General features: G+C 37.3%; 1 protein-coding gene across 1 annotated transcript in view; it reads left to right on the plus strand.

The window, feature by feature from the left end:
* Positions 1–26,260, plus strand: part of DCHS2 (dachsous cadherin-related 2) — a 269,651-nt gene that overhangs the window by 95,221 nt on the left and 148,170 nt on the right. The window contains exon 2 of the mRNA XM_050791988.1: positions 18,849–19,040. Coding sequence (XP_050647945.1) covers positions 18,849–19,040 — 192 coding nt within the window. The remainder of the gene's footprint in view (positions 1–18,848; positions 19,041–26,260) is intronic.

Below are 26,260 nucleotides of genomic sequence, written 5' to 3' on the forward strand. Positions count from 1 at the left end.
ATTTCAGGTGTACAAACGGGCTCTCTTTTCAAATATAGAATAGGTATTGTAGACCTAGACTACACTTAGTTCAAACTTTTGGCCAATTTGTAAAAGAAGTTAAGAACAGAAATAGAGAAACCGATCACTCAGTAAGTCTTAGCCCAAATGGTATGTGTGAATGAAATAGATTTTGACAAATACGTAAGAATCTGTTTAGCCTAATAAATGTTTGCCCATATTACTGTTTATGTATCTTTCCTATACTAAGTGTTGGCTTTCCATTGTCATTAGAATTAGTGTAATTAGAATAGTGCAGTGTCCTTTTCTATTCTTAGCTTATATTACATGCCCCAGTGCTTCCTCCACTCTACATGGACATGAGTTAGACAGTCATGGGTCTTACTTTTTGCTCAGGCTAATTTTACCAAGGATGCCTTTCTTCTCTTGGGCTATTTAATTCCTACCAATTCCTTCAGATCCTGTTTGAAGAAGTTATATCTGGCAGGTTTAGAATGTACAAATAAATCAAATAGGAGACGGTCAGTATCAGAATGATACAGAGAAGTGGCGCTGAGAATTCAGAGGAAGAGAGGATTACTTCAGCTGCGGTCATCTTGGAAGAGTTTTTGGAGTGGTAACAATTGCATGGGGCCTTTGTATTCAAATAAATGAATTATGAGTGTCATTTGGTTATATTGAAGTAGAATGAGAAAGGGAATTTCATGCAAAAAGAGCACCATGAGGCAAACAGTGGAGTGAGGAGTTTGTGAAACAGCAGATTGTGTATTTTGACAGGAACAGGTATTGCAAAAAAATAAAAGAGAATAGGTTATAAAGGAGGTTAGAGACAATGTTGAAACTTTGAGCACAAAGTGTTAGCATTGGGAGCTCAATAAACTCTTTTCCCTGCCTGAATTCAGAGCCAATTAAGAGGTTTTAGATGTCAACAAATTGGAGTTATAATGCCATCATCAGCACTGTTAGAGCTGATTAGAGAATGAACTTTTAATTGGTGGCCAAGTGGGTTTATTAATACTCTACCCTTGCATTAGACAGAATTACTGGTCAACTGAAGACCTGTCTGTTGTGGGCAGAACCTGTACCATGTGGCAGACATCAGAAATTGTTCAGTTCCTTCCTTCTTCCCCCACCCTTCCTTCCATCTCCTGTCTCTCCCTCCCTCCCTCCCTTCCTTAGTTTCTTCTTTTCTTCTATATATATTAAGTACCTATTATGTGCCAGGTACACTTCTACTGCCGAGAATAAAGTATTGAATAAGAAAGACATAAGACTTACATTTAGGAAAGAATTCAAGTATTCTTAAGGCAGACCAGATCTGAAAAGAAAAATCCCAGAAAAGCCTCAGCTGACCATGCTCAATTTCTTCTCCTAAACTCAGGATGCAGTATAACCACAGAAATGACAAATGTTTACCTCACTCAATTTTCTAACCTACAAAATGGTAATAAGAACTCTTCCCTTGAATAACTCTTCCATTTTTTAAGTCAAATGAAAGCACATTGAATATCTTAGTATACTCTTCACACATAGAGACAAGTTGAGTTAATAAACCTTATGTTTTCTTCCCTCTTCTTACTTAGCAACTCTTATTACCATAATTCCTCTTTGTCCTCTTATTCATTCTTCCACTTTCCTTCTTGCCTGCTTTTCTCCACTAAGAATATTTGAGGATTTTCCAAGAAACCCACCCTTTAGTTTTATGTAATAGTCTTATAGCTACTTTGCATTGGAAAGAAAATTTGCTTGTGCTTTGAAAATGCTTGAACTCATTATTTAACAGTTTTACAAATAGAACTTGGTCAACATGCTGAATCAAAAACCCTACTGGGCAGTGGGAACTAGCATTGAAGGATAGAGAGATGGTCTCTCTCCTTGCAGATCTTATGGGCTGCGGCAGAGGCAGACCACAACTGTGATGGGGAAGCAATCCAGGAGCTAGGAGGATCAGTGGGAAGACCTATATAAGGAAGTATTTTTAAAATATTTTATCCAGAGTCTCTTAGATGGCATTCAGAGGCCAAGAACCTTCAGCTGAAACAGTATAGAAAATGTGGGTGCATGGTCACTACAGAGGCACACACCTGTAGCTGCATGCTAGGTTGGGAGAAAAGTTAATCAGATTCGCCAGGTGGAGTGTGATCAAGCAGGTGTTAAGTGTTTAAATAAATGCATTATGAACATTGTGGAAAGACTATGTGGTATTCATACTTAATGATGTTAGTAATAATGCCCTTAATGATATAAACAGGTAACATACTTTTACTTCTCTGCACTAGTTGCTAAGCATTGTGTTAGGAGCTTTACACACATTATCTCATTTAAAACTCAAAATATCTTCAAGAAGATAGTGGCAGATCCAGTAGTTGCCTGTCCAACAGTCTCACACCCTTTGTCCTTGCTACAGAGTCCCTATTGTTTTTCACCTTTCTCCAAATGGGCACATTCTGGTTGACTCTTTCTCAGTCCCTCCACTTGGAGTGAATTGTAATTGGTGGTCTAATTTGACTTGCCAATCATAGTGGTCTAATTTGACTTGCCAAATAATTGGCTAGGCCTGGAAAGGCCATGTAATTTTGAGACTTGAGGGAAACATTGTTGAGAATTTATGAGAAGAGTTTTCTTGCTCCAAAATATGGATGCAAGGTAAATATGTTGTCCTTTCTATCTGTGGATATCATCATTGGCAGGTGATGTATAGCACCAAACAGCAACTTGGCCCATTGTGAGGACCAGGCTAAAGAGGATAAGCCAATGCACCAAGCATGGTCAGGGAATGGAAGGAGTGAGAGATAAAGGACCTAGAACCCTGATAGGATTGTTGAGCTACTGAATTAACCAGTCTTGGAACTGTCTACCACTTCCCCCCACCCCACCGCTGCTCAGATCTTAACAAAGAGGGATAATAAATGTCCTTATTGTTTAAGATATTCCTGTTGGATTGTCTGTTACTTGTAACCGAGAGAATGCCTAGAGATGAGTTATTCCCTTTCTACTAAATTGAAGCACAGAGAAGTTAAGTTACGTCCAAGGTCATATAGCTGCGAAGAGGGAAAACCAGAGTCCAAAACCTGTCTGACTCCTGAGGGGGGCCTTGTGCCTAACAACCAGCTGTAATCCCTCTGCACTGACCTTGACATTTCAATTATGTATGAGCAGAATAGTGCTGATTTAAGTGCATTGCATTTCAAGAATCAAATTTGCTGTATGGTGTTGTTAGTCTGGCCTAGAGTAAGATTACTAGTGACCCTAAGGCCTCCCTGGACTGAGGCTCCCTCATTAATAACAGTTATGAAGCAGCAGAAGAGAAATGTGATGGGTCCTCTCCTAGCCTTCTGTCCCACACCTCCTCTTTACCTGTGATTACAGATTTGAGAGACAATCTATCCAATGGATGTGTAAGATTTTGGTTTTTGTCAACTCTTTTTAACTGCATGATAAATCTTACCTAGATTGATTCCTTGAATTCTTGAGTATGGATATGTCTGAGACTGAGAAATTATCCCATAGATACATCATAAATATTTATATACATAAATATTATTACTTGATGGTTTGTATCTGCCTGAGAATAAAGTCACCTTAAGAGTCAGTCCTCATCCTTATAGAGACAGACACCATCAAGACATAATGTAATTAATTCTGGGAGTCCTTGGACATGCTGTTGGGAGTGGTGATGTGGCATATCTTAGACTTCAGGGTCATGAACAAGAGCATGTCCAAGTCAGGGCTGAAACAGTGAAAGAGTGGACCGGTGGGACATTTCTGGAAGACTGTAGAGATTAGACTAGCATATGACATAATGAAACATTCTATAGGGTACCTTGGCAGGAAAGTCCTGCTTTTTAGCTTAAAAGTACCTTTTGGACATAGCCAGAATTAAGGCAGCACTTATGACATTGGGATGTTGAAGACATTGCGAATATCATACCATGAAATACAACATCTAATTAAACTACTCCGTAAAGAAAATCTTTTTAAAAGAATCATTTTATATCTCCATACTGTCTTTGTCTCAACTCCATATGTGTTAAAATATGAAGCTCATTTTTTTCTCCAACCAAAAGGTTTCCAGCTCAATCATGGACTTGAAACACTGAGAGATTAGCTGAAAAGCCATGTGAATGGGACTTGAATTCAACACGTAGAAGTTCTAACTTACAAGAAATGTGCTATGCAAATAATTCATTTTAGTGGCATGTTTAGAGTTACCTGTTGGTCTCTTCTGGGCTGAAAACATTCCCTAGGTTTAAATTCTTTAATCAGGTATTAATCATATAGCTGTATGCTTGTAACATTCATTTCTATTGGATACTGTTTGTTAAGTTAATGTATTTTATTATCCATCTACTTAAAAATATAATATGAGCTACTAAAAAAACTACAAAAAACTCAGTAAGATGAAGATAAGATTAAGGCCTGACAGGACAAAAGTCAAATGAATGAGGAACTACAAAAAACTCAGTAAGATGAAGATAAGATTAAAGAAATCAGGACAAAAGTCAAATGGAATAGTGAGATGAAATCAGGAAGCCTTAGTACATGGAAGTGGATTATGCAAGATTATACACATGTATTAAAGCTACATCAGTGAAGTGGTAAGACTCATATAGTTCCCAAGTTAGAAACATTCCTAACTGATCAGGACAAGCAGCATTGACTTTCCCTGATACTAAGGCCTGAGGAAATGGTTTTCCTGTAAGTCTTTATAAAGGGGACACTAAAATGTAAGTCCCCTAAATAGTATGTTTACAATAAATATAGAGTTCTGTAAAAGTGATTGTATTGGGAGCTGGTATACAAAACAGTGCAGTCCACACTTCCGTAGTTAGATCTATGTGCATGGCTTTCTTTTTTCCTCCATGAAGCAAAGCTGCTAAGTTGAGAATAGGTTTCCAGACCTTAATATTTGCCCATTGTGACTATGACCCTTTTGCAGGTGTGAAAACTGAAGCAGTTAGCTATAGTGCAGCCAGTCACAGTCCATACTGGAAATCACAGCCCTTAAGTTTATATTGTGAACTTACTCACTTTGCCTTCCTACTCTTTGTCTTTTTCATTAGAATTTTTTTTTAACCCATGGGTTTCCCTTGAGTTTAGAGTGTACCTGTTCATGTTTATATCTGGGAATGCATCCTTCCACTGGGAAGACCTCTGTGCATAAATTTAGGGTATCTCTTTGTTTTACAAAACATATATGGGGAGGTACAGCTAAAAGATAAAAGTCAAATGATTCTGAATTATGATACTCATTCCCAAAAAAGAGGGAGATGCTTAAATGTGAATCGTTTGAAAAAAAAAATCAACAACCAGCTCCCCTCTCTGGACTTCATGGGCATTTCAAGGTATCTTTGTGGGTGGAGTGGGAAGAGGGTGGCCCTTAACAATCATACCATGTGGAAGCTTTTGGTGTATATAAAGTATATCAGGCTCAGTATAAAACATTGTTTACAAAACTGTGTCATTTTATAAGTTAACCTTTCCCATGATTGTACCCCAAGAGAGAAAACCTGTTAGTAGTTTGGGGTATGTTATTCAGATTTTTATTTTCTCTGGGAATAGTAACATTTATGTAACTCTGCACAATGGTCTTCTATCTTGAGTTAGAATATTGGTCAAAAGGAAATGAGCTTTAGCTTTCAACAGGTCAGGGCCATCATGTGGCCCATTGCCTTCATCTCCTGTTGTTCACACTGGTGGAGTAAAGGTGATTGAGGGGTAAACAGTATCTTGTTCTCTGCTGGGAACACACAGAACCCTCAAAACATTGAAAGTCACCTTTTACTTGGGATTCTTGCAATGCAATCCAACCCATAAGGTGTTGAGAGGATGTTGAGTTGTCAGATGCGGTTGGCTGACCCAGTTGCCCATTGTCTTGTCTTTTATGGTGTTTTAGACATTGCCAGCACTCCTTTCCCTATCTTTTTATGCACTTTGGCAAACAGTGATATAGTATTTGTAGATTCCAAATTCTTGTTTTGGAAAATCAAAATTTTCTGATCATGTACTTTTTTTGTTGAAGTTACCCCAGATAATCCTGGTATGAGTAAATACTATGAAAAAACGTTTATTCGGTCAGTACTGATGCCTGTTTTGTTGTTTACATGAAATCTTAGAGGTAAGAACAAAAATTAAAAATTTCTTTTCTCTTTCCTTTTATTATGTGTTTGGGTGATGAAGAGAATACTACAAATGTATTTGAAAAAGATTGTTGTCCTGAACAGAGTTGTACTATGATGACATAATGATCATTTTTGGATGAATAAAATGATCAACTTTTTTTTGTGTTTCCAGAACTAAGAGAATTTCACTTGTTATGATGAAGAGAAATACTGTATTTGAAAAAGATTGTTGTAATGCAAATGATCATATGAACCAGAACTAAACATGTTGATAAACAGTTAAAAAGAGAATTTGAAAGTCGTATAGTAAGAACTTGGGAAAGTAGACGTCATAACTTGTTTTTCAGGTGTATCTGGAAGTGAAAGATGATGTAGGTGTATTTGGAGCCTATGTGTGTGTGTGTGTATGTGTGTGAATTATGACTTAGTGATATAAAAGTGAGGTGACTTTTGAACATTACTCAGCCAGTTACTTACAATTGATATTTCGATCTATTCTTTTGTCACAGGGTTAACAGTATCAACAGCCTAGGTCAGTTCACTGAAATAATTTAATAACTCAAAAGCAAGTAACTAAAATGATGTTTAAGTGCCGGTCTGTGGATCAGCTACCAGCAACCTAATTTTTATGCCATAAATATAAATTAATTTTTCTCTTAAAGATGAGTAATCTTAGCTGTGAGGGCAGACAACGCCTTATTGAAACAGTGTGTTTGGTAGAGAAAGAGAAGAGCTTGGTAGAGGTAGAGAAGAGCTCCTGTGTGGGCGCTCTATTTCTCTAACTAACTTCCTTCAATTCCTTTTCGCATAGGTACCATGGAGAGGTTTTTGTTTCATTTGATTTGTGTGTGTGTTTTGCTTGGAGGGGCAGGGGTCGTGGAGTGTGATTAGATTTAAAGTTAAAAGGATCTTGATAAAATAATTACTGGATCCTGTAACAGATCCGTTTTCTGTTTTAGTTTTTCCAATGACAAACATGATTAAAATGAAAATTTTGTAAAATATAAAGTCATGATGTAAAAATTTCACTCAGTGAAAGCATTTTGAAGACAAATAGTTTAGGTCCTTTAAAAAAAACTCTCTCTCTCTCTCTGGTAAAGACAGATCCAGCCTCCTGTCTGTTTTTGTACCACCTGGTACAAAAGCTAAGAATGGTTTTTACATTTTTAAATGCTTGAAAAAAGAGAGAGAGAAATAATATTTCATGATAATTGAAAATGACATGAAATTCAAATATTGGTATGTGTAAATAAAATTCTACTAGAACACAGCCATTCATTTACTTATTGTCCATGGCTCTTTCATGCTAAAATGGCAGAGTTGAGTAGTTGTAACAGAGGCTTTATGGCTTGTGCAGCCGAAAATATTTACTGTCCCGCCCTTGCTCACCCCTGGTTTAGACATCAGGAATGCCTTCAGTCCTGTGACTCCTCCCCCATCCATGCTGTAGTGGGTCTTCAAGAACCCAGTACTGTGAAGATGCACTCATAATAGTTCAAGACAGATGGCCAATGCCTATCAAATATAATTTCTTTTTAGGATTAATATTTTTTGATGCTCATCTTTTTTATAATAATGTTTCCATAAAATTACATGTATTTGGCTGGGCACGGTGGCTCACGCTTGTAATCCTAGTACTTTGGGAGGCTGAGGTGGGCGGATAATGAGGTCAGGAGATCCAGACCATCATGGTTAACACGGTGAAACCCCATCTCTACTAAAAATACAAAAAATTAGGGCGTGGTGGTGGGCGCCTGTAGTCCCAGCTACTCGGGAGGCTGAGGCAGGAGAATGGCGTAAACCCGGGAGGCGGAGCTTGCAGTGAGCCGAGATCAGGCCACTACACTCCAGCCTGGGCGACAGAGCGAGACTCCGTCTCAAAAACAAACAAACAAACAAACAAACAAACAAAAATTACATGTATGTTTGAAAATTTGGGAAAGAAATGAATGGAATAAAAAAATTAAAATTACCTATTCCCCACCTTAAATCACTTAACCCTTCACTTATTTCCTTTCAGTTTTAAATTCTATACATTGAATTTTTTTTGCATAAATGGGATTTTTATATGTAATTTTTAGTTACTTTTTTTTACTCAACACAATATTTTGAACCTTTTATTGTGCCTTTAAATATACAATTTTCATGACTACATTGAATTCTCTCTTATGAATGAATTTTAATTTATTTAACAACTCTTTTCTGATTGGACATTCGGATTTTAGAATAAATAATGCCACATTATGTTTTTCATACAAATATCTTTCTATGTATATTCTTAGAAATATGCTAACAGAGTCAAAAGAGATGAATATTTTTAGATTCGGGAGAATGTTTAACATGTATATGTGGAAAACACAAAGTTACTTTTCAGATGGGCTATAAGAATAAGCATATACTTAATACATCTTTCTACAACTTAATATATTATTTTAATGATTGCTAATTTGGAAGGCAGAAGTATTATTTTATTTTTATTTATTTAATTACATGTGAAGTTGAATATCTTTAATATATTTTTCTATGAATTGCCTGTTCATGTCCTTTGGCCATTTTTTTTTACAGGGAAATCCATATTATTTTTATTTTTGAAGGCCTCTTTCTATATTAAGGACATTAACATTTTAATATATATTTGTTGCAGATATCATACCTCATTTGCCTTTAATATTTTGTGTATATTTATGACATAATGGAGTTTAAGCCTTTATGTAGTCAATTTATTGACTTTTTCCTTTGTGATCTGCTTTAATTTTGAAATTCTTCTTTACTTTGAAATTTCTTTTCAATGTAAGGATCAGCCAAATATTTCTTTATATATTCTTTGTGCTTTAAATGATTTCATTATTTACATTTAACATATTGGTGTAGAATTTATTTTGGTCTGAGGTTAATATCAATCCTGATTTTTCCTCATGTATTTTGCCAATTTTTCTAGCAATTTATGGGAATAAACCCACATTCTTCAATGGTTTTCTTTGTTATATACAATTTTAGTTTTAGTAGGATCCGTTTCAGGTCTTGCTTTTGTGTTCTATTGATCTGCCTGCCAATTCTTTTATTAGATCACACTATTTTAATTGTTTATTTTGTAACACCTTATAGGACAAGTTACTTTCCATTTCCCTAAACCCCACTGGTCTCCTTTCACAAAATTTCCTTAGACTGCTTTTTTGAGGTGGGAAGAAAGGACAATAATTAAGTAATAGAATTCATGGTTTCTTAAACTCATTCTTCAATTAAGGCAATAAAAACATGTTATTGTAACAACTTTTTCAGGCTGTAACTTGAGGATATGTATTCAGCCTATTCATCTAATAGCTGTGAGAGTCTCTCTGAACATACATTTTAAAAGGTAAAACCTTTTAAAAGATGTTCTGTTTCCAACATCTTAATAGTTCCACATGCTTTGAGATCGGTTTCTTTCCTTCCTTCCTTCCTTCCTTTCCTCTCTTTCTTCTTTCTTTCTTTCTTTCTTTCTTTCCTTTCTTTTTCTTTCTTTCTTCCTTCCTTCCCTCCCTCCCTCCCTCCCTCCTCCCTCCCTCCCTTCCTTTCCTTCCTTCCTTCCTTCCTTCCTTCCTTCCTTCCTTCCTTCCTTCCTTCCTTCCTTCCTTCTTCCTTCTTTCTTTTCTCTCTTCTCTCTTTCTTTCTTTCTTTCTTTCTTTCTTTCTTTCTTTCTTTCTCCCTCCCTCCCTCCCTCCTCCCTCCCTCCTTCCTTCCTCCCTTCCTTCCTTCCTTCCTTCCTTTCCTTCTTCCTTCCTTCTTCTCTCTCTCTTCTCTCTTCTTCTTTCTTTCTTTCTTTCTTTCTTTCTTTCTTTCTTTCTTTCTTTCTTTCTTTCTTTCTTTCTTTTCTTTTTCTTTCTTTCTTTCTTTCTTTCTTTCTTTCTGCCTAGCTGATTTTAGTTGTAGCATTTAGTGGCTTTGAAAAAGCATTATGGATCTTATTCTATGATAATATAGCTTCGTTAATAGTGTTTTATGAGTAAAATTATTGTTCCTTAATGAGTGTTTGATGAGTGTCATGAACCACCTTGTTCTTACATGTTTCCTCTGAAGAACAAATAGAGAAAATAGTCGTAAAGGTTATTTCTTAAACTTGCTTGTATTCATTAATTCATGCAACAGACATTTCTAGCACCTCAGTATGAACTAGGCACCAGTGTTATGGCTGCTGGAGATGCAGCAGGGGTGGTTAGGGGTGGGGCGAGATCAGTGTAATGGTTGTCCTGAAGCTTAAATTCCAGTGGGGAAGACATGTTATTATCAATACACAAATAAATAAAAATATATAATGCAACATAACATCGAGATAAGTTCTCTGAAGAAAACAAAGCAGGGTTAAGAAAAAAAAAAGGGTGAGACAGAGGTAAAGTGACACTCTTGACTAGAGCATCAAGCAAAGCCTGTCTGATTAGGTGTGCAAAGAGTAGATCTTAGAGACAGGAGCTTGTTACACTAAAGGCTGGCGGAAAGGCCTTGCAGGCACAGAGAACACTAAGTACAAGGCCCTAAGGTGGGAACAAGCCAGTGTTTTCCAGGACTGTTGAGGAGATGGGTATGTCCAGAGGGGAGTGAGAGAGTTGGAGAGGAGTGGGGGATGAGGTCAGAGAAATAGCCAGGGGTCAGATTAAAGACTTGGGTTATGTTAGGTAGGATGGGAAGTTGTTGAAAGCGTCTGAGCAAGAGAGTAATAGGATTTGGTGTCATTTTAAACAGGATCTCTCTGCGTGTAGCAGAAAGTGAATGGTAGTATAGGTCACTAAAAAGACTGGGAGTGTAGCAGATTGTAGGGTGGAGTGGGGTGGGAATCAGGAGTTCCCTTTGAGCAGGTTGCATTTGAGATGCCAATTAGTCACTTGAGATGTGTGAGGTGTGAGTTGGCATATAAGGATGCAGAGTCTGGAGCCCAGATGGAGATTTACAATTGGGGAGTCATTGGCACAGAGATTGGTATAGTGCCATGGGCTGGTCAGACCACTCAGAGAGTGTGCTAATTTCCTAGGGCTGCAGTAACAAATTACCAAGAATTTGGTGGCTTAAAGCAGCAGAAATTGGGCCGGGTGTGGTGGCTCACACCTTTAATCCCAGCACTTTGGGAGCCCGAGACGAGCGAATCACGAGGTCAAGAGATCGAGGCTATCCTGGCCAACATGGTGAAACCTCGTCTCTACTAAAAATAAAAAATAAAATAAAATAAAATAAACATTAGTTGAGCATAGTGGCATGCACTGTAGTCCCAGCTACTTGGGAGGCTGAGGCAGGAGAATCGCTTGAACCCGGGAGGCAGAGCTTGCAGTGAGCTGAGATCGTGCCACTGCACTGCAGCCTGGTGACAGAGTGAGACTCCATCTCAAAAAATAAAATGAAATAAAATAAAAAAAGAAACAGCAGAAATTATTCTTCCTCCCAATTCTAGAGACTAGAAGTCTGCAATCCAGCAGGGCTTTGCTCCTTCTGGGGGCTCTGGGGTCATTCCGTTCTTTATCTCCTCCAGCTTCTGGTGGCTGTTGGTGTTCCTTGACTTGTGACCACATCCCTTCAATCTCTGCTTCCCTGGTCACATTGCCTCCTCCTCTTCTGTTGGGCAAACCTTCCTCTGCCTATCTCTTGTAAGGACATTTGTTGGATATAGGACCCACCCAGATAAGCAAGGATAAGATTCTTCTCTCAAAATCCTCAACTTAATCTTGTCTGTTGCCATACAAGGTAGTGGTCACTCCTTTATCAAATAAGAGAATAGTCACAGGTGCTGGGGATTAGAACACTGACAGAGTTTTTTTGGAGGCCAGCATTCAGTCCCCTACAAGCAGTCAGTGTGGATTGAAAAGAGGTAGTCCCAAGAACACGGGTGCTATAGTGTTCAGAAACCAGGAAGAGAATACAAAACCAGTGAAGGAAACTGAGGTGAGGTCAGTTAAGGTGGTGCATGAGGAGGACGGCCATAATGTGGTGTCTGATGAAGGATATGTTTCAATAAGGAGGCGATGACTAGCTGTGTGAAAGGCTGCCAAACGATTCAGAAAATAAAGATCAAGCCTCGATCATTAGACTTTGGAACTTGGTGAACTTGCCAAGTCGTGTCCAGAGAGCGTGGCATACTTGCATTAGTTGTGGGCCCCAGTGCTGATTCCAAGTTCCACTGGAATATTATAGTCCTGTTTCAGCTGCGGGACCAGTGGTTGTCCAGTGCTTCAAATGTAAAACGTTATTTAATGATTTTTTTCTTCTTTTCTATGTAAAGTTCTATGTGTGTGTTGTGTTAATAACTTTGTTTCTTCAAACAAATTGTTAAATGTTCATGGATAGAAAAACTGGAAATTGTAATAAGAAAAAAAGTGGGTTATTTAATTTTAAATTTCATCTCAAGTGCTGCCATTTTTTCCCCCTAGAACTCCTGTTTTATTGCTCTTTTTTACTGGGCTCTGAGACCTTTTTATTTTTTTTCACGACTTTTGCTGAGTTAAGTATAGAGTTACTTGGGAGTGGATAGAGGAATTATGGCTAAACTTGTCACATCATGCCTTTTGGGTGGAGTCTGGCTGATATAAATGGCTGCAGTGACCACTGATGTTGAAGGGGAGGAAGCCCTGTTATCCTGATGCGGGGGATGCAAGCAGATCCTTTCCACTTGTAAAACATACAAAAACCATGGAAACATGCCTTCAAGAGCCAATGATTTCAGTTTGTCTCCTGTCTTCGTGACACATTCATAGGGAGGAATTCTTACCTGGATGTTAACATGAAGGAAGTAATAAAAATTATTTATTTGTATTTTTTGTAATTTCATCCTTTATTTTAGATGCAAGGGATACATGTGCAGGTTTGCGTGATGCTGAGGTTTGGGGTACAATTGATCCCATTTCCCAGGCAGTGAGCATTGCAACCAATGGGTAGATTTTCAACCCTCTCCCAACCTCCTCCTTCTAGTAGTCTCCTGTGTTTATTGTCCCCATCTTTATACCCATATGTACATAATGTTTAACTCCCACTTATGAGTGAGAACTGCAGTATTTGGTTTTCTGTTCCTGTGTTAATTCCCTTAGGATAATGGCAGCCAGCTGCATTCATGTTTCTGCAAAGGACATGATATTGTTCTTTTTTATGGCTGTGCAGCATTCCATAGTGCATATGTTCCACATTTTCTCTGTCTAATCCACCATTGATGGGTCCCTAGGTTGATTCTATGTTTTTGCTATAATAATTTATTGGTAGAATAATTTATTTTCCTTCGGATATTTACTCAGTAATTGGATTATTGTTAGAATGGTAGTTCTTTAATAAATCTCCATACTTCTTTCCATAGTGGCTGAACTAATTTGCATTCTCACCAAGAGTGTATAAGCATCCGCTTTTCTTCATAGCCTCATCAGCATCTGTTATTTTTTGACTTTTCAATAATAGCTATTCTGACTGGTGAGAGATGGCATCTCATTGTGGTATTGATTTGCATTTCTCTGATGATTAGTGATACTGAGCATTTTTTCCATATGTTTGTGGGCTGCTTATATGTCATCTTTTTAGAAATGTCTGTTAATGTCTTTTGCCAGCTTTTTAATGGGGTTATTTGTTTTTTGCTGGTTGAGTTATTTAAGTTCCTTATAGATTCTGGACATTAGACCTTTGTCAGATGCATAGTTTGAGATTATTTTCTCCCATTCTGTGGGTTGTCTGTTTACTCTGCTGAGATTTTCTTATACTGTGCAGAATCTCTTTAGTTTAATTAGGTCCCACTTGTCAATTTTTGTTTTGGTTGCATTGCTTTTGAGGACTTAGTCATAAATTCTTTGCCAAGGCCAATGTCCAGAATGTTGTTCTTCTAGGATTCTTACAGTTTGAGGTCTTACGTTTAAATATTTAATCCATTTAAATATTTATATATTGTGAATTATTGTGTATTAAAATTAAAATTCATTCGGTTGAAATTAAAATTCATTTAATTTTTGTATATGGTGAAAGGTAGGGATCCAGTTTCAATCTTCTGTATATGACTAGCCGGCTACCCCAGCATCGTTTATTGAATAAGGAGTCCTTTCCTCATTGCTTATTCAACTTTGTCAAAGATCAGATGGTGTGTAGGTGTGATGCTTTATTTTTGGGTTCTCTATTCTGTTCCATTGGTCTATGTTTCTGTTTTCATACCAGTACCATGCTGTTTTGGATACTGTAGCCCTATAGTATAATTTGAAGTTGGATAATGTGATGCCTCCAGCTTTGTTCTTTTTGCTTAGGATTACTTTGACTATTGGGGTGTTTTTTCAGTTCCATATGAATTTTAGAATGGTTTTTTATAGTTCAGTGAAAAATTACATTGGTGGTTTGAGAGGAATGGCATTGAATCTATAGATTGCCTTGCACAGTCTGGCCATTTTAACAATATTGATTCTTCTAATCAGTGAGCATGGAATGTTTTTCCATTTGTTTGTGTCGTCTATGATTTCTTTCAGCAGTGTTTTGTAGTTCTTCTTGTAGAGATCCTTTACTTCCTTGGTTAGATTTATTCCTAGTTATTTTATTTCTTGGTGGCTATTGTAAATGGGATTGTGTTCTTGATTTGGCTCTCAGCTTGAACATTATTGCTGTATAAGAATGCTACTGATTTTTGTATATTGATTTTGTATCCTGAAACTTTACTGAAGTTGTTTATTAGTTCCAGGAGCCTTTTGGCAGAGTCTTATGAATTCTCTAGGTATAGAATTATATTGTCAGTAAAGAGAGATAGGTTGGCTTCTTTTCCTATTTGGATGCCTTTTATTTATTTCTCTTGCCCGATTGCTCTGGCTAGGACTTCCAGTACTATGTTGAATAAGAGTAGTGAGAGTGTGCATCCTTGTCTGATAAAAATTGTTTAAATCTCAGAAAGCTAATAATGGAATCAGGGGGATTTTAATCATATATTGATATTTTGCATTTTTATAATGTTTCCATCAAACTTGTGAAAGATCAGACTCAGGGAGAACAATTCTGAGTTGGAAGAAGTTTACAGTAAAAAGTATCAGATTCATCTCTGTCTAAAATAGGTAAATTGAGATTGGGATGAAGAACACAGGAATGTTATTGAGAGTGCTGTAATGTGGCTCAGTAAGTAGATATAGGGATAAAAATCCTCCTGAGATATCCTCTTGATGCTCAATCAGCATCATAAGATTGCAATAATAGAATTGGCCAGGTGCCTCTTGCCTCAATTTAAACAACCATCTCTGGAGAAAGGACCCACGGAGCTTATTAACTAAGCAAGATTTCCTCTTGAAGCTTTGACAAAGCCATTTCCATGTGCTATTATTCAATTTGCCTAAGTTTTATGCGTCAGTCAATGGATTTTGGAAAATATAAATCTTAGAAAGATGTCAAATTATTTCTAGCCATTCAAGACCCAATATTAATTCCAGGCATTCAAGACCCAATAGGTGGGACATGTTGTTGAGAATACTAGGTCAATATTTTTAGGTGTTTTGGTCAAAACAGGGAGAAAAACATTCTTATGTTATGATTCTGAAACTCAGAATATGAATTGCTAACATAAATTGACATCAATACTTTTGTGTCCTTATCCTACTTTTGTGTCCTTACATTTTGCTTTGCCAAAAGTCCAGATGAGAAAAAGGTCTTGAAAGTGGAAATAAGGAAATTTGTTTTATATAAGCTGAATTACTTATTAATATGTACTATTAAAGGCTAAGAATGAATTTTAGAATTTAAAAGTTCATCGTATGTGTCTTTCAATGAAGGCGAAGTTATTGAGAATACCATATGGCTTTAGAAGATATATTTGGTGTCTTCAGGAATTTAGAGCTGCTAAATTATCAACAGCTGTCAGAATAGAATAGACCAAATGTATTTGGAGTTTAGTTCTTTGTAGTGGGGAAATTTGTGGATTTCCTGCTTCAGTCCAACTGATGAGAAGAATCACAATATGAGAAGACATGATGAGAAGAACTTATAAATATGTTAGATGGTTGCACAGGATGAATAATTTTGCTACAGAATGAGTTAGATGAGAGAAAAGATAAATTTAAAGGCTGTATCATCAGTTCAAAAAATAGACAATTAAAGCGGGAAAATAACACTGCCAGTTGGTAGAAGTTTCATCATGCCCAGGAGTTCTCAGTCTAGGCACTACTAACATTTTAGGCCAGATAATTCTTTGTTGTGAAGTCTATCTTAGGCATTGTAGGATGTTATATAATACATTGTAGCAGTATCTCTCGAATTAACCTGTTAAATGAAAGTAGAAACCCTTCCCCAGTTGTGACAACCAAAGATGTCTCTAGACATACTAAATGTCTTCTTGGGGGGCAAATTTGTCCCTAGTTGAGAACCACTAAGCTAGACTACTTCAAAATAGCTCCAAAAGTCACATTCTAGTTATATGCTCAAGATGGAACAGGATGAAGGAGAAGGTTTATTGAGAACTTTGTTGAATACGTTATCAGGGTGAGGCTTTATTTGGAAAGTACTGTAATTAAAGTGTAGCTCCTGCGTGTATATTGTATTGATGAAAAGCTGATTATTTTGCTTTCAGTCCAGAGTTAAATGAGTATAACAGGAGCACAAATATTGTAGGTGATGAAATTGTCTTTTATTTTTGCCTTCCTCCTAAAAGCCTTACAAATATATGCAACACAGCCAGAGTTATTTTCTAAAACTAAACCTAATGGTATTGGGTAGCCATTTCTGGGTAGAACTTTCCACTTGCTTGAGTTTCACTACATCTACTCGGAGACCTACATAATCTTAAGTGCCTGTCTTCTTATATTCTACACTAAATGATATGTATGACAGAGACCATTTGTATGCACCAAATATCCTTATGCTCCTCTCCTTTTCTCAGCCTCCCTTGCAGCTAAGCTGGGAACACATAACTAGTTCTGCCCAGTGGAATGTGAACTGAGCACGGCTTCTGGGCTGAAGAAGTTAAAAGCCAGAAGGCCTCTTCCATCTCTCTCCTTCCCTGTCAGAATGACTTTGGGGACCTTGCCCATATGTGTCCTTGTGGCAAAGAAATAGCTGCTCCTTTGTTCCTTTTTTTTTTTTTTTTTTTCATTTTATCTGTTTTCTCTTCTCTTTTTCTGTGATGTCCATTAATGGGAAGTTGGACTTTCTGAATTAATCTGCTTAATTCTCTTTTATTCCAATTGTGATCACTTTCTCTATATTTCTGCTTTCTGGAACCCAGTTGAATTTGATCACATGGAATAAAAAGTTCAGCTAAGACTTAAGAGCACAGGCACCATTACTAGTTGCCTTCATGTTAATGATATTATGGTGAGAAACAACATATACATGGGGTAAACATTTACTTGGAATGGCGCTACACATAATCTAGCACATTCTGCATCAGAGGAAGTTCAAGAGATTTGGGGTCTGATTTTTCTGTGAATAAAGGATTATATGACAAGGTGTCAGATTTGGGAGGCAGCACATAGATCATGGTCATTAGAGCATGCCCTTTGCTGCCAATTGTATGGATATGAATTTCAGTTTTGACACTTATTCTTTATGTGACCTTTGGCCCGTTACATAAACTCTCTGAGCCTGACTTGTCCGATCTGAAGAATGAACATTAGTACCTATAGGTTGTAAGTATGTAATGTATTTTAAGCTCTTATAAGAGTATGTGTCCTATAGCATAGAATCCTTCCTCTCTCCCTTCCTCCCTCCCTCCCTCCCTCCCTCCCTCCCTCCTTCCTTCCTTCCTTCCTTCCTTCCTTCCTTCCTTCTTTCCTTCTCTTTCCTCTCTTCCTCTCTTCCTTCCTGTCTTCCCTTAAAGTGCTGCTTTTATTATAAGTGCTATGTAGGTGTTTGCTCTTACTGTTAGTTGGGTTGTAAACTAAAAGCATTATCTATCATGAGCCTATGAGCTCGAGAATTTTTTGAGTTCTATAGAGCCTGTTGTATTTCTCACTGTATACTCCCACAGTTAGTATAAATAAGTTAAGTGCTTTTATAATTTCACTTGCTTCATCTTTTCTATCAGGCACAGGATTGCTGGTAACATAAGTGGTAGGTATGGCAAAATAAGATGGTGCCTTTTTCTCTGGGCATGTCAGTGTTTGTGCCTGTTTTGGAGAGCACAGCATGGGCTGGATTTCATTCCCCATGTACCTACAGGCACCTGCAGACCAAATGCTATACCACTGTGCAGGGCTCTGACTGGGACATTACTCCCAGAAGGAAAGCTGGCCAGGGAGACTCAACTCTCACATTCTAGCATGAATTCTGTCCTTGGGATTGGGTTTCTAGTAATGGTGGCATTTACTGTCTTGATTTCTTGGCCCTCCCCTTGCTGCTCTCAAAGATGGGGGGCATCAAGCCTATCACTTGAAGGCCTAGGTATGAGAGGGAATCAACAGCTTGGCTGTCAGGTCCTTAATCCTATGGGTATTCTTAAATCTTTGAGATTGGATGAGATTAGTTACGTATAGTGAATGAAATAAGAAGACAAAAGAACATAGGGCTGAGCCCTAAGGACCTCAAACTTTCATAGATCATCTGAAAAGATATGAGTGGGCAAAAGATATTGAAAAGGAGAACTCACAAAGAAAGGAGAAAAGTGAAGGGGGAATTATCACAGAAGGTAAGCGAGGAGAGAGAGATAAAACCAAAGCCTAGGCTTTGTGAATAGCTATGGGGGTCATGTGGTTGTGAAAATTATTGCAATAATTCATGACTAACTGAAAAGTAATGCTAGCATTTCTGTTTCCTCCCAATCACCCTCTTGTCTCATAGGTGACAGCCTCTGATGCAGATTCAGGACTCTATGGCTTTATTGAGTATTCTCTTTATGATGGATTTCTGAGCTATGAAGCACCTCAGGCATTCCAGATCGACCCTCATGATGGGCGAATCTGTGTTTCTCAAGATATCGACAGGGAAAGGGATCCTGCTACCTATGATCTCCTGGTGAAAGCTAAGGACGGGGTAAGTTTTTATGTGTGAAGTCTATTTTAAACATAATTACGAGTGAGCCACTGTGATTATGTGACCCACAGAGGACCAATGATGATCAACAATTGGGTCATTCTGCTTCATGTGTCACTGCCTCTTTCCTTTGCTGAAGTTTTTTGAAGCAAATATCAAGCGCGTTATTTCACCCACAAATAATTCAATAATATCTCTTAAAAATAATGACTTTGAAAACACAGAGCTACAAAACATTAACAATAATGCTTTAATGATAGCTAATATCCTTTCTATGTTAAATTTTCTTGATTATCTAAACATGTCTTTTATAGTGGGTTTCTTTGAATGAAGATCCCAATAAGTTCACAAATTGATTTGATTGATATATTCTTTAAGTTTCCATGTATAACAGTCAGGCCTCTTACCTGTTCTCCCATGGTTTTTTAAAAAAACCAAGTCATTTGTCCGGTTGATTTTCCACATGCTAAATGTGGCTGATTACATCCTTGGGATTCATTTACCGTGTTCTTCCATTCCCTCTATTTCCTATAAACTGGCATTAGAGACAGAGAGCTGACTGTTTTCAGATTCATTTAGGTGATGCCATTTGCTTCTTATTGCATCAGCAGACACATACCATTATTTTGTTACAGGCTGAAGAATGGTAACTTTTGAATTCTATTATTCCTTTACATTTATTATCTGGAATTCTTCAACTAAGGAAAATGTTCTCACAACTATTTGATTACTCTTAAGTGTAATTCACATAGGAAATGCAGGATAAGGCTTTATTATTTGTTTTTATTTTACCAGATTTTTTGAATAGTAACTTGCTGTCTTAACTATCTCCAAAGGTAAACAATAATTTTTTTCTAGTTTGAGTATAAATTCCTGGATTTTAAAAAATTTAATGTATTTCAATACATTGCTGACCCTATCCTTTCTGATGTTCTCATTGACCCATTCTTGATCAGTGAAGGCACTTTCAATTTGATTTCTTTGCCTTTTTTTGTTGTTAAACTTTTAAATTGACATATAAAATTGCATACAGAGAAATGCACAAATAATAAGTGTATAGCTCAATGGATTTTTGCAAAATGAACAGACCCATAAAAGCAAATGAGAAAACATTAAAAAGCAAATGAGAAAACCCAGAAGCCCCCTCTTTGCTTCTTGTTGTAACCGTCCTCCCTCCACCTCCCCATCCCCCCATCCCTGCCTTTTTAGAAGCCGCTGTTGACTTCTAACACCAAGCATTAGTATACCAATTTTTTAAACTTTCGGTGAATGGAATCATACAGTATGTGTTTCTATCGAGTTTCTTTTGCCGAACATTATTTGCCGGAGTCATTTACGCTGCTGTGTATAGCAATAGTTCACTCATTCTCATTGGTTTATAGTATGACTTTATGTGAATATACAATAATTTTAACCTATAATTAATGGTACCCATTTTAGGATGTGCTTCTTTTAACATTCTTATACTTGCAATATGGTGAACAAATGTAACCATTTCTCTTGCGTATATACTTAGGAGTAGAATTGCACTCCCACCAGTAAAGTATGAAAATTTCATTTGCTACACATTCTCCCTAACATTTGATATTTAATGCCTTTTCTATTATAGCAATAATAGTACTTATGTAATGGTATATCACATTGGGGTTTTACTTTGTATTTGTTTGATAACTAATGAGGTTTTTTCATGCTTATTGCTATTTGTATAATTTGTGAAGTGTCTGTTCTTCACAAGAAGAAAATCCTTTATTCATTTTCGATTGTTACTGTTGGATCTTTGTCTTACTGACTTGCATGAGTTCTTTATATTTTTGGCCTGAAAGTCCTTTGTTGGATATATTTATTGCCTATATTTTTCTCCCATTCCGTGGCTGGCCTTTTCTATCATTAATGGTTTCTTTTGAGGAACAGAAGTTCTTCATCATAATAGAGCTTAGTAGTTTCTCAGTTTGTTTTCCTTTATAGCTAGTGATTTTTGTGTTCTTTTAAGAAATATTTGCTTATCTTAGGGATATGAGGGTGTTCTCTTATTGTTTTCTTAACTTCATACTTACTTTTTATCAATCTGGTGGGATGAAGTTTTGTTATTTTTTTCCCTATGGTTAACCCAGCACCACTTACTGAAATGGTTATTCTCATTTTTACCTATTTATCCACTTTAGTGCTAGCAACATCTCTCTTAATTATTTTAGCTTTATCATAGGTCTTGGCCTTAACTATTCTTGACCATTTACATTTCCAAATACAGTTTAGAAATAACGTGTTCAATTTGCATTTTTTATAGCAAAGGTGGCCTACTATACACACCATTCCACACTTCGATTTTTTTTTTCCACTTATTTCATTTTGGAAACTTTACTTACATTTTTCACTTATACATTTTGAAGACCTTCCTTGTTTCTTTTTCATCTGCTTACTACTCTTTTGTATAGACGGACCCTACTAATACCTCTCTGGTCTCATTGTTCTCTTTTGAAATTAATGAGAGAATCCACCTATTTAAGCTATGAATTTTTTGGGGAAAATGAGTCTAAATGTATTGCAAGTAAACATGTAAAAATGAACAAGAACGTAAAGCCTTTTATATTCAATAAAATATTCATGATCTGTTTGGTTAGGTTTTTGCCAATACCTTACTATGTGGTTTCAGGAATATCTGATTCTATGTAAGAAAATATGTAGGAAACAAAAAATAGGAGTAAACGGAATTTATATTAATTCAAGTCTATGTGCCCAATAGATGCACACCCAAATATTAATCCAAGGCTTTAGAAATGTATTCTTGATAGATTTTGAGACAATTGTATAATGCCATCCTAGAATTCAATAATGGGTTTAAAACATTACTCTCGTGAAAACCACCAAAAAGAATTAGCTGTGTCTTCCAGGCTACTGTCTGCTGTCCACTGTGATCAAAACGAGCCCCTGTTGATTCAGCTAGCTCCCAGGTTTTGGTGGCCAGATGCAGGACACAGAGATCCTTGTAGTGGTAGAACTGCTGTCCGTCAGGAGAAGAAAGCTCCCTTGCAAACACTCATAACCTGCCTGTCACATCAATGCACCACCACAGCCTGGAGAGCACAGTGCCCCAGAAGTGAATTGGGAATTTGACTTTAATCCAGGTGTCCTTTCTGGTATTGTAGATATAGAGGTGGTTATGTAAGCAAGTTTTTTTGCTATTAAAATATTCACCTCCAAAAAGGATCAATTCATTGTTTTCAGGATGACCAGAGAATGACACATTTAGCCCTGGTGAAGGTGAGGAACATGATGTTTCTATAATCTGAGTCTTTTTAACATCTGGTGCCTGGAAATGGGTTATCAGAGCTTCGAATTTTCCTTCTCCCCTGAGTGCTTGCACACCTTCTCCATCTTGGCTGTGGTTTTCTCCTTCTTGCCCTCTTGCCCTTCTTGCAGGTATGAGGCTGAATGGAGATCCAGGCAGGGAGCTATGTGCAGGAGGGAACCATCTTTGAAGCAGGTCCCCTCCTGGAAGCAGGACCCCTCCTGGAAGTAGGTTTTTGTGAAATCAGGGCCTGGCACAAGCCCAGGGATGCATTTTAAAAAACAAATTCTAGAAGAGCCTCCACATCACAGGCTTTTAACGAATCCCTAACCTTCACTCTGGACCTAAAACTGCCTCCAGCATTCCTTGCGTTTGCCTCAGAATATATGGAGAGCAAGCAGCATATGTGCTTTCATGTGAGTGTATGTGTATGTATACACATATAGTATGTATATATGTATATAAACCTATATACAAATATAAAGTTATCCAGTGTGCAGTGTTTATTCTGTTGACTGCATAATCCTCATGAATTTCTGTGATGAACTGAGTTTTTACAAGGTGACTTCTGCATCTATCATAGTTATTCTTTGCGATATTAATTAGCAGTACATGTCCCTCAGAAATGCATAGTCAAAAAGGTTGGTAAAGAGAAAGATGACAAGGTTGGTAATGATCCGTAGTCTTCCCCTGAAAGCAATGTAGACTGCATTCAAAGAATAAATTAATGCAGACAGGATATTTTAGGTTTATGTTGTTGGATTCTAGGCCAAAATGAATTTATTTAAAACAATAAACTGAACCTTGACAGAAGTCCTTTAACTTTATATTGTTACCTTGACAATCTATGGTTTTTCCTCTGATTCTTTCTGTTTCTAATGAATGTCCTGAAAGTGCTTTAGAAGAAAATTGCTGAGAACCCATTTGCCAGTGGTTACTAAGAGATTTTTATCTGCCAGTAGAAGAATTTTTCTTGTAAAATAATTGATGTTCGTTGTCACTGCTCTGTTTATCCTTGTGATAACTGTCAGTATTTTTTCAACTGAGTCACTTCTGCTCTACTGATATTACTTCTGAAATACTCTATTTTTGCTGCCACTGCTGCTGCTATTTATCTCATAAATCATGAGAATGCTATAAAATTACATAATGGAACCAAACAATTGGATTACATTGGCAATCAAGTGGTTTTTCACAATAAAACTCTATAATTTAATTATTCCATGCTTATATCTAATTTTCTGTTTCCTTTTCCCATTCATTTTTACCACATAGATTTTTTTTGGTGTGTATGCTTGTTAACACTCTATTTTTTTGTTACATCCTGGATTCTGTAGCTGACATATGTGTTTGAGATAAAACTATTTCAACTCCATCTCACCACTCAATGTTTAAGGGAGGATTTTGTCAGACAAGCAATATAGGAAGTAAATGGACTGAGCTCTTCACTGGTGTATACATTCATGAGAAAAGTTCGCTACTGAAGTTGTGCTCATAGTTTGTGTGCAATGCAGTTACTATCAAAACGTAAACTTGCTGAGTGAAAAGGCACACTCATTTTCATTTTAATAGAGTATGTTTTTTCATGTTCTAACAAGTGTTCAAATGCTTATTCCTGTCTTTTGTTTGCTTCATTACCACCCTTCACCTGTTCTAGGAATGAGCAGTTGCCCCATTGCCCCATTGTACCGTGTTTTCTAACTAAAGTGTCTGAACCATATCTTAGATTTCCCACCATTCTTTATGAGCAGGATGTATCCCAAAATATCTTCAATACCTCTTTACCGCCTTCTAATCTCTAATAGTTTAAGCATCCCAGCCTTTTATTATTACCCATATTCTCCTCCCTGCCCTGCTCAGTTCATCCCTTAATTTGAATCAATCTCCTACTGATGTGGTTTGGATCTGTGTCCCATCAAATCTCATGTCGAACTGTAATCCCCAGTGTTGGAAGTGGGGCCTTGTCAGGGGTGTTTGGATCATGGGGGTGGATTTCTCATGAATGGTTTAGCACCATCCCCCCTTGGTACTGTTCTTATGATAGTGAGCAAGTTTTCATGAGATCTGGTTGTTTAAAAGCGTGTGGCAACACCCCTTCACCTCTGCCTTCTCTTTCTTGCTCCTGCTCCTACCACGTAAGACGTCTTGCACCCCCTTTGCCTTCTGCCATGATTGGAAGCTTCCTGAGGCCTTCCCAGAAGCTGAAGCTGCTATGCTTCCTGTTCACCTGCAGAACCATGAGCCAATTAAACCTCTTTCCTTATAAATTAATCAGTCTCAGGTTTTTTTATAGCAATGTGAGAATGGACTAATACACCTACCCGCCTTCTCTGCCCTTCGAAATGCTTCTACCATGCCCTTTGGAACTCATGGTCCATTATTTAGCAAACTCCTTTATGAACTTAAGTTGGTCTCTGATTGTTCCTTTAACTTATGGCCCTGATTAAAAACAACCTACCCACCAAGGATACCCATTCCTTTCTGCACTCTCACGAGGAAGCCTGTAGTCCACCAATCACAAGCTGGCAGGAAGTGAGTTAGGTGCCCTGTTTGTTGCCCAGGGCAGCATCCAAATAATTTCTACTCCTTTCTCCATCAAAAATGAATCCCTTTTGTAGTTCTTGTTGTGTGCCTATACCATAGATACTCCTCCTCTTTTTTTTTTCCCCCATCATGATTTAAACCTCTTTATCACTTAGGACTTTCACACTTTGTTCATAGTCTTCCTCTTCACCAGTTTCCTCATCATTCTGGGAGACTTTACTATTCATTTTCTGAACAACACAACACCCTGAGCCTCTCAGTTCCTTGACTTTCTAATTTCCAAGGATTGTCACCAGTAATTGCACAGCTTTGACATCTTGGCTTCAAGCATGCTAGATCTGATAAGCATTTTTATCTTTCTGTCTAATTTACTGTAGCACGTCCACTCTAATCAACAATTCTTCTCCCATGTTAAGATCATTGATTTGTTACCCATCACTAAAGTCATGCGGTTGCAAGCTTCCTTTATCTTTCCCACCCAGTAGAACTCTCCTGGTAAAACCCCAGCCCTGTGTGAATCTGACTCTGCCTTTTCCACCCTTGCAGCAGCTGAACATACTTGGAGAAAAATAACAGGTCTGCTTGAGAGCGGAAGGTCTTACCTTCCTGCCACCAAATCCACTAACGTACCTGTATATTAGCTCACATTCTTTACCTTCTTTTCTATTATCTTTTTAGAGATGTCGCTGTTTGCATCAAAAGCAAATATCTCTACTGTTTAGGGTCCCATCCATTCTGGCCTTCTTACAGATAACATTTTTATAATGATTTTCTCTTTTTTCCTTTATCTTTAATTTATCAAGTTCTTTTGAATGACCCTCATAATCATACAGGGCATAATAATAGTCCCTATCTTAAAAAACTACTCTGGATTCCCTTTTGATGTCATGTACCTTTTCAGAAAACCATTTTATTCCTCTCCTTTCCTACACAGCAAGTCTACTAAAATAGGTGTCTCCATTTCCTCACTTTTCGATCTTTATTTGATCGATTTTTTCCTCTCTACCTGTCCTATAAAACTGCTTTTCTCTACATGGTTACTGTTGTGCCATATCCTGGAATTCTTTATTTATTTTTATCTGATTCGTCCTCTCAATGAATTTGAAGATATTCTTTGGATGCTGCTTCTCTTGGATTTGGTGATGTCACAACTTAGGTTGCTTTTTTTTCCCCCTTGAACAAGGTAGAACCTCATTTCCTTCCACCTTTGTTCATTGAATCATGAAATACAGACTGGAGTTCATTGACATAGAAAGCTCACTGGAATGAAACCACAGCTCGCAAGAGCTAAGAGATGTGAAGGAGAGATGTTATTAATATTCTACTATTCAGGAGTCCCAGAAGGCAAGAACAAAGAGAATGGAAAGCAGACAATTACCAAAGTAGAAGT

This window comes from Macaca thibetana, chromosome 5 (genome assembly GCF_024542745.1).
Source record: "Macaca thibetana thibetana isolate TM-01 chromosome 5, ASM2454274v1, whole genome shotgun sequence".
Classification (NCBI taxonomy): domain Eukaryota; kingdom Metazoa; phylum Chordata; class Mammalia; order Primates; family Cercopithecidae; genus Macaca; species Macaca thibetana.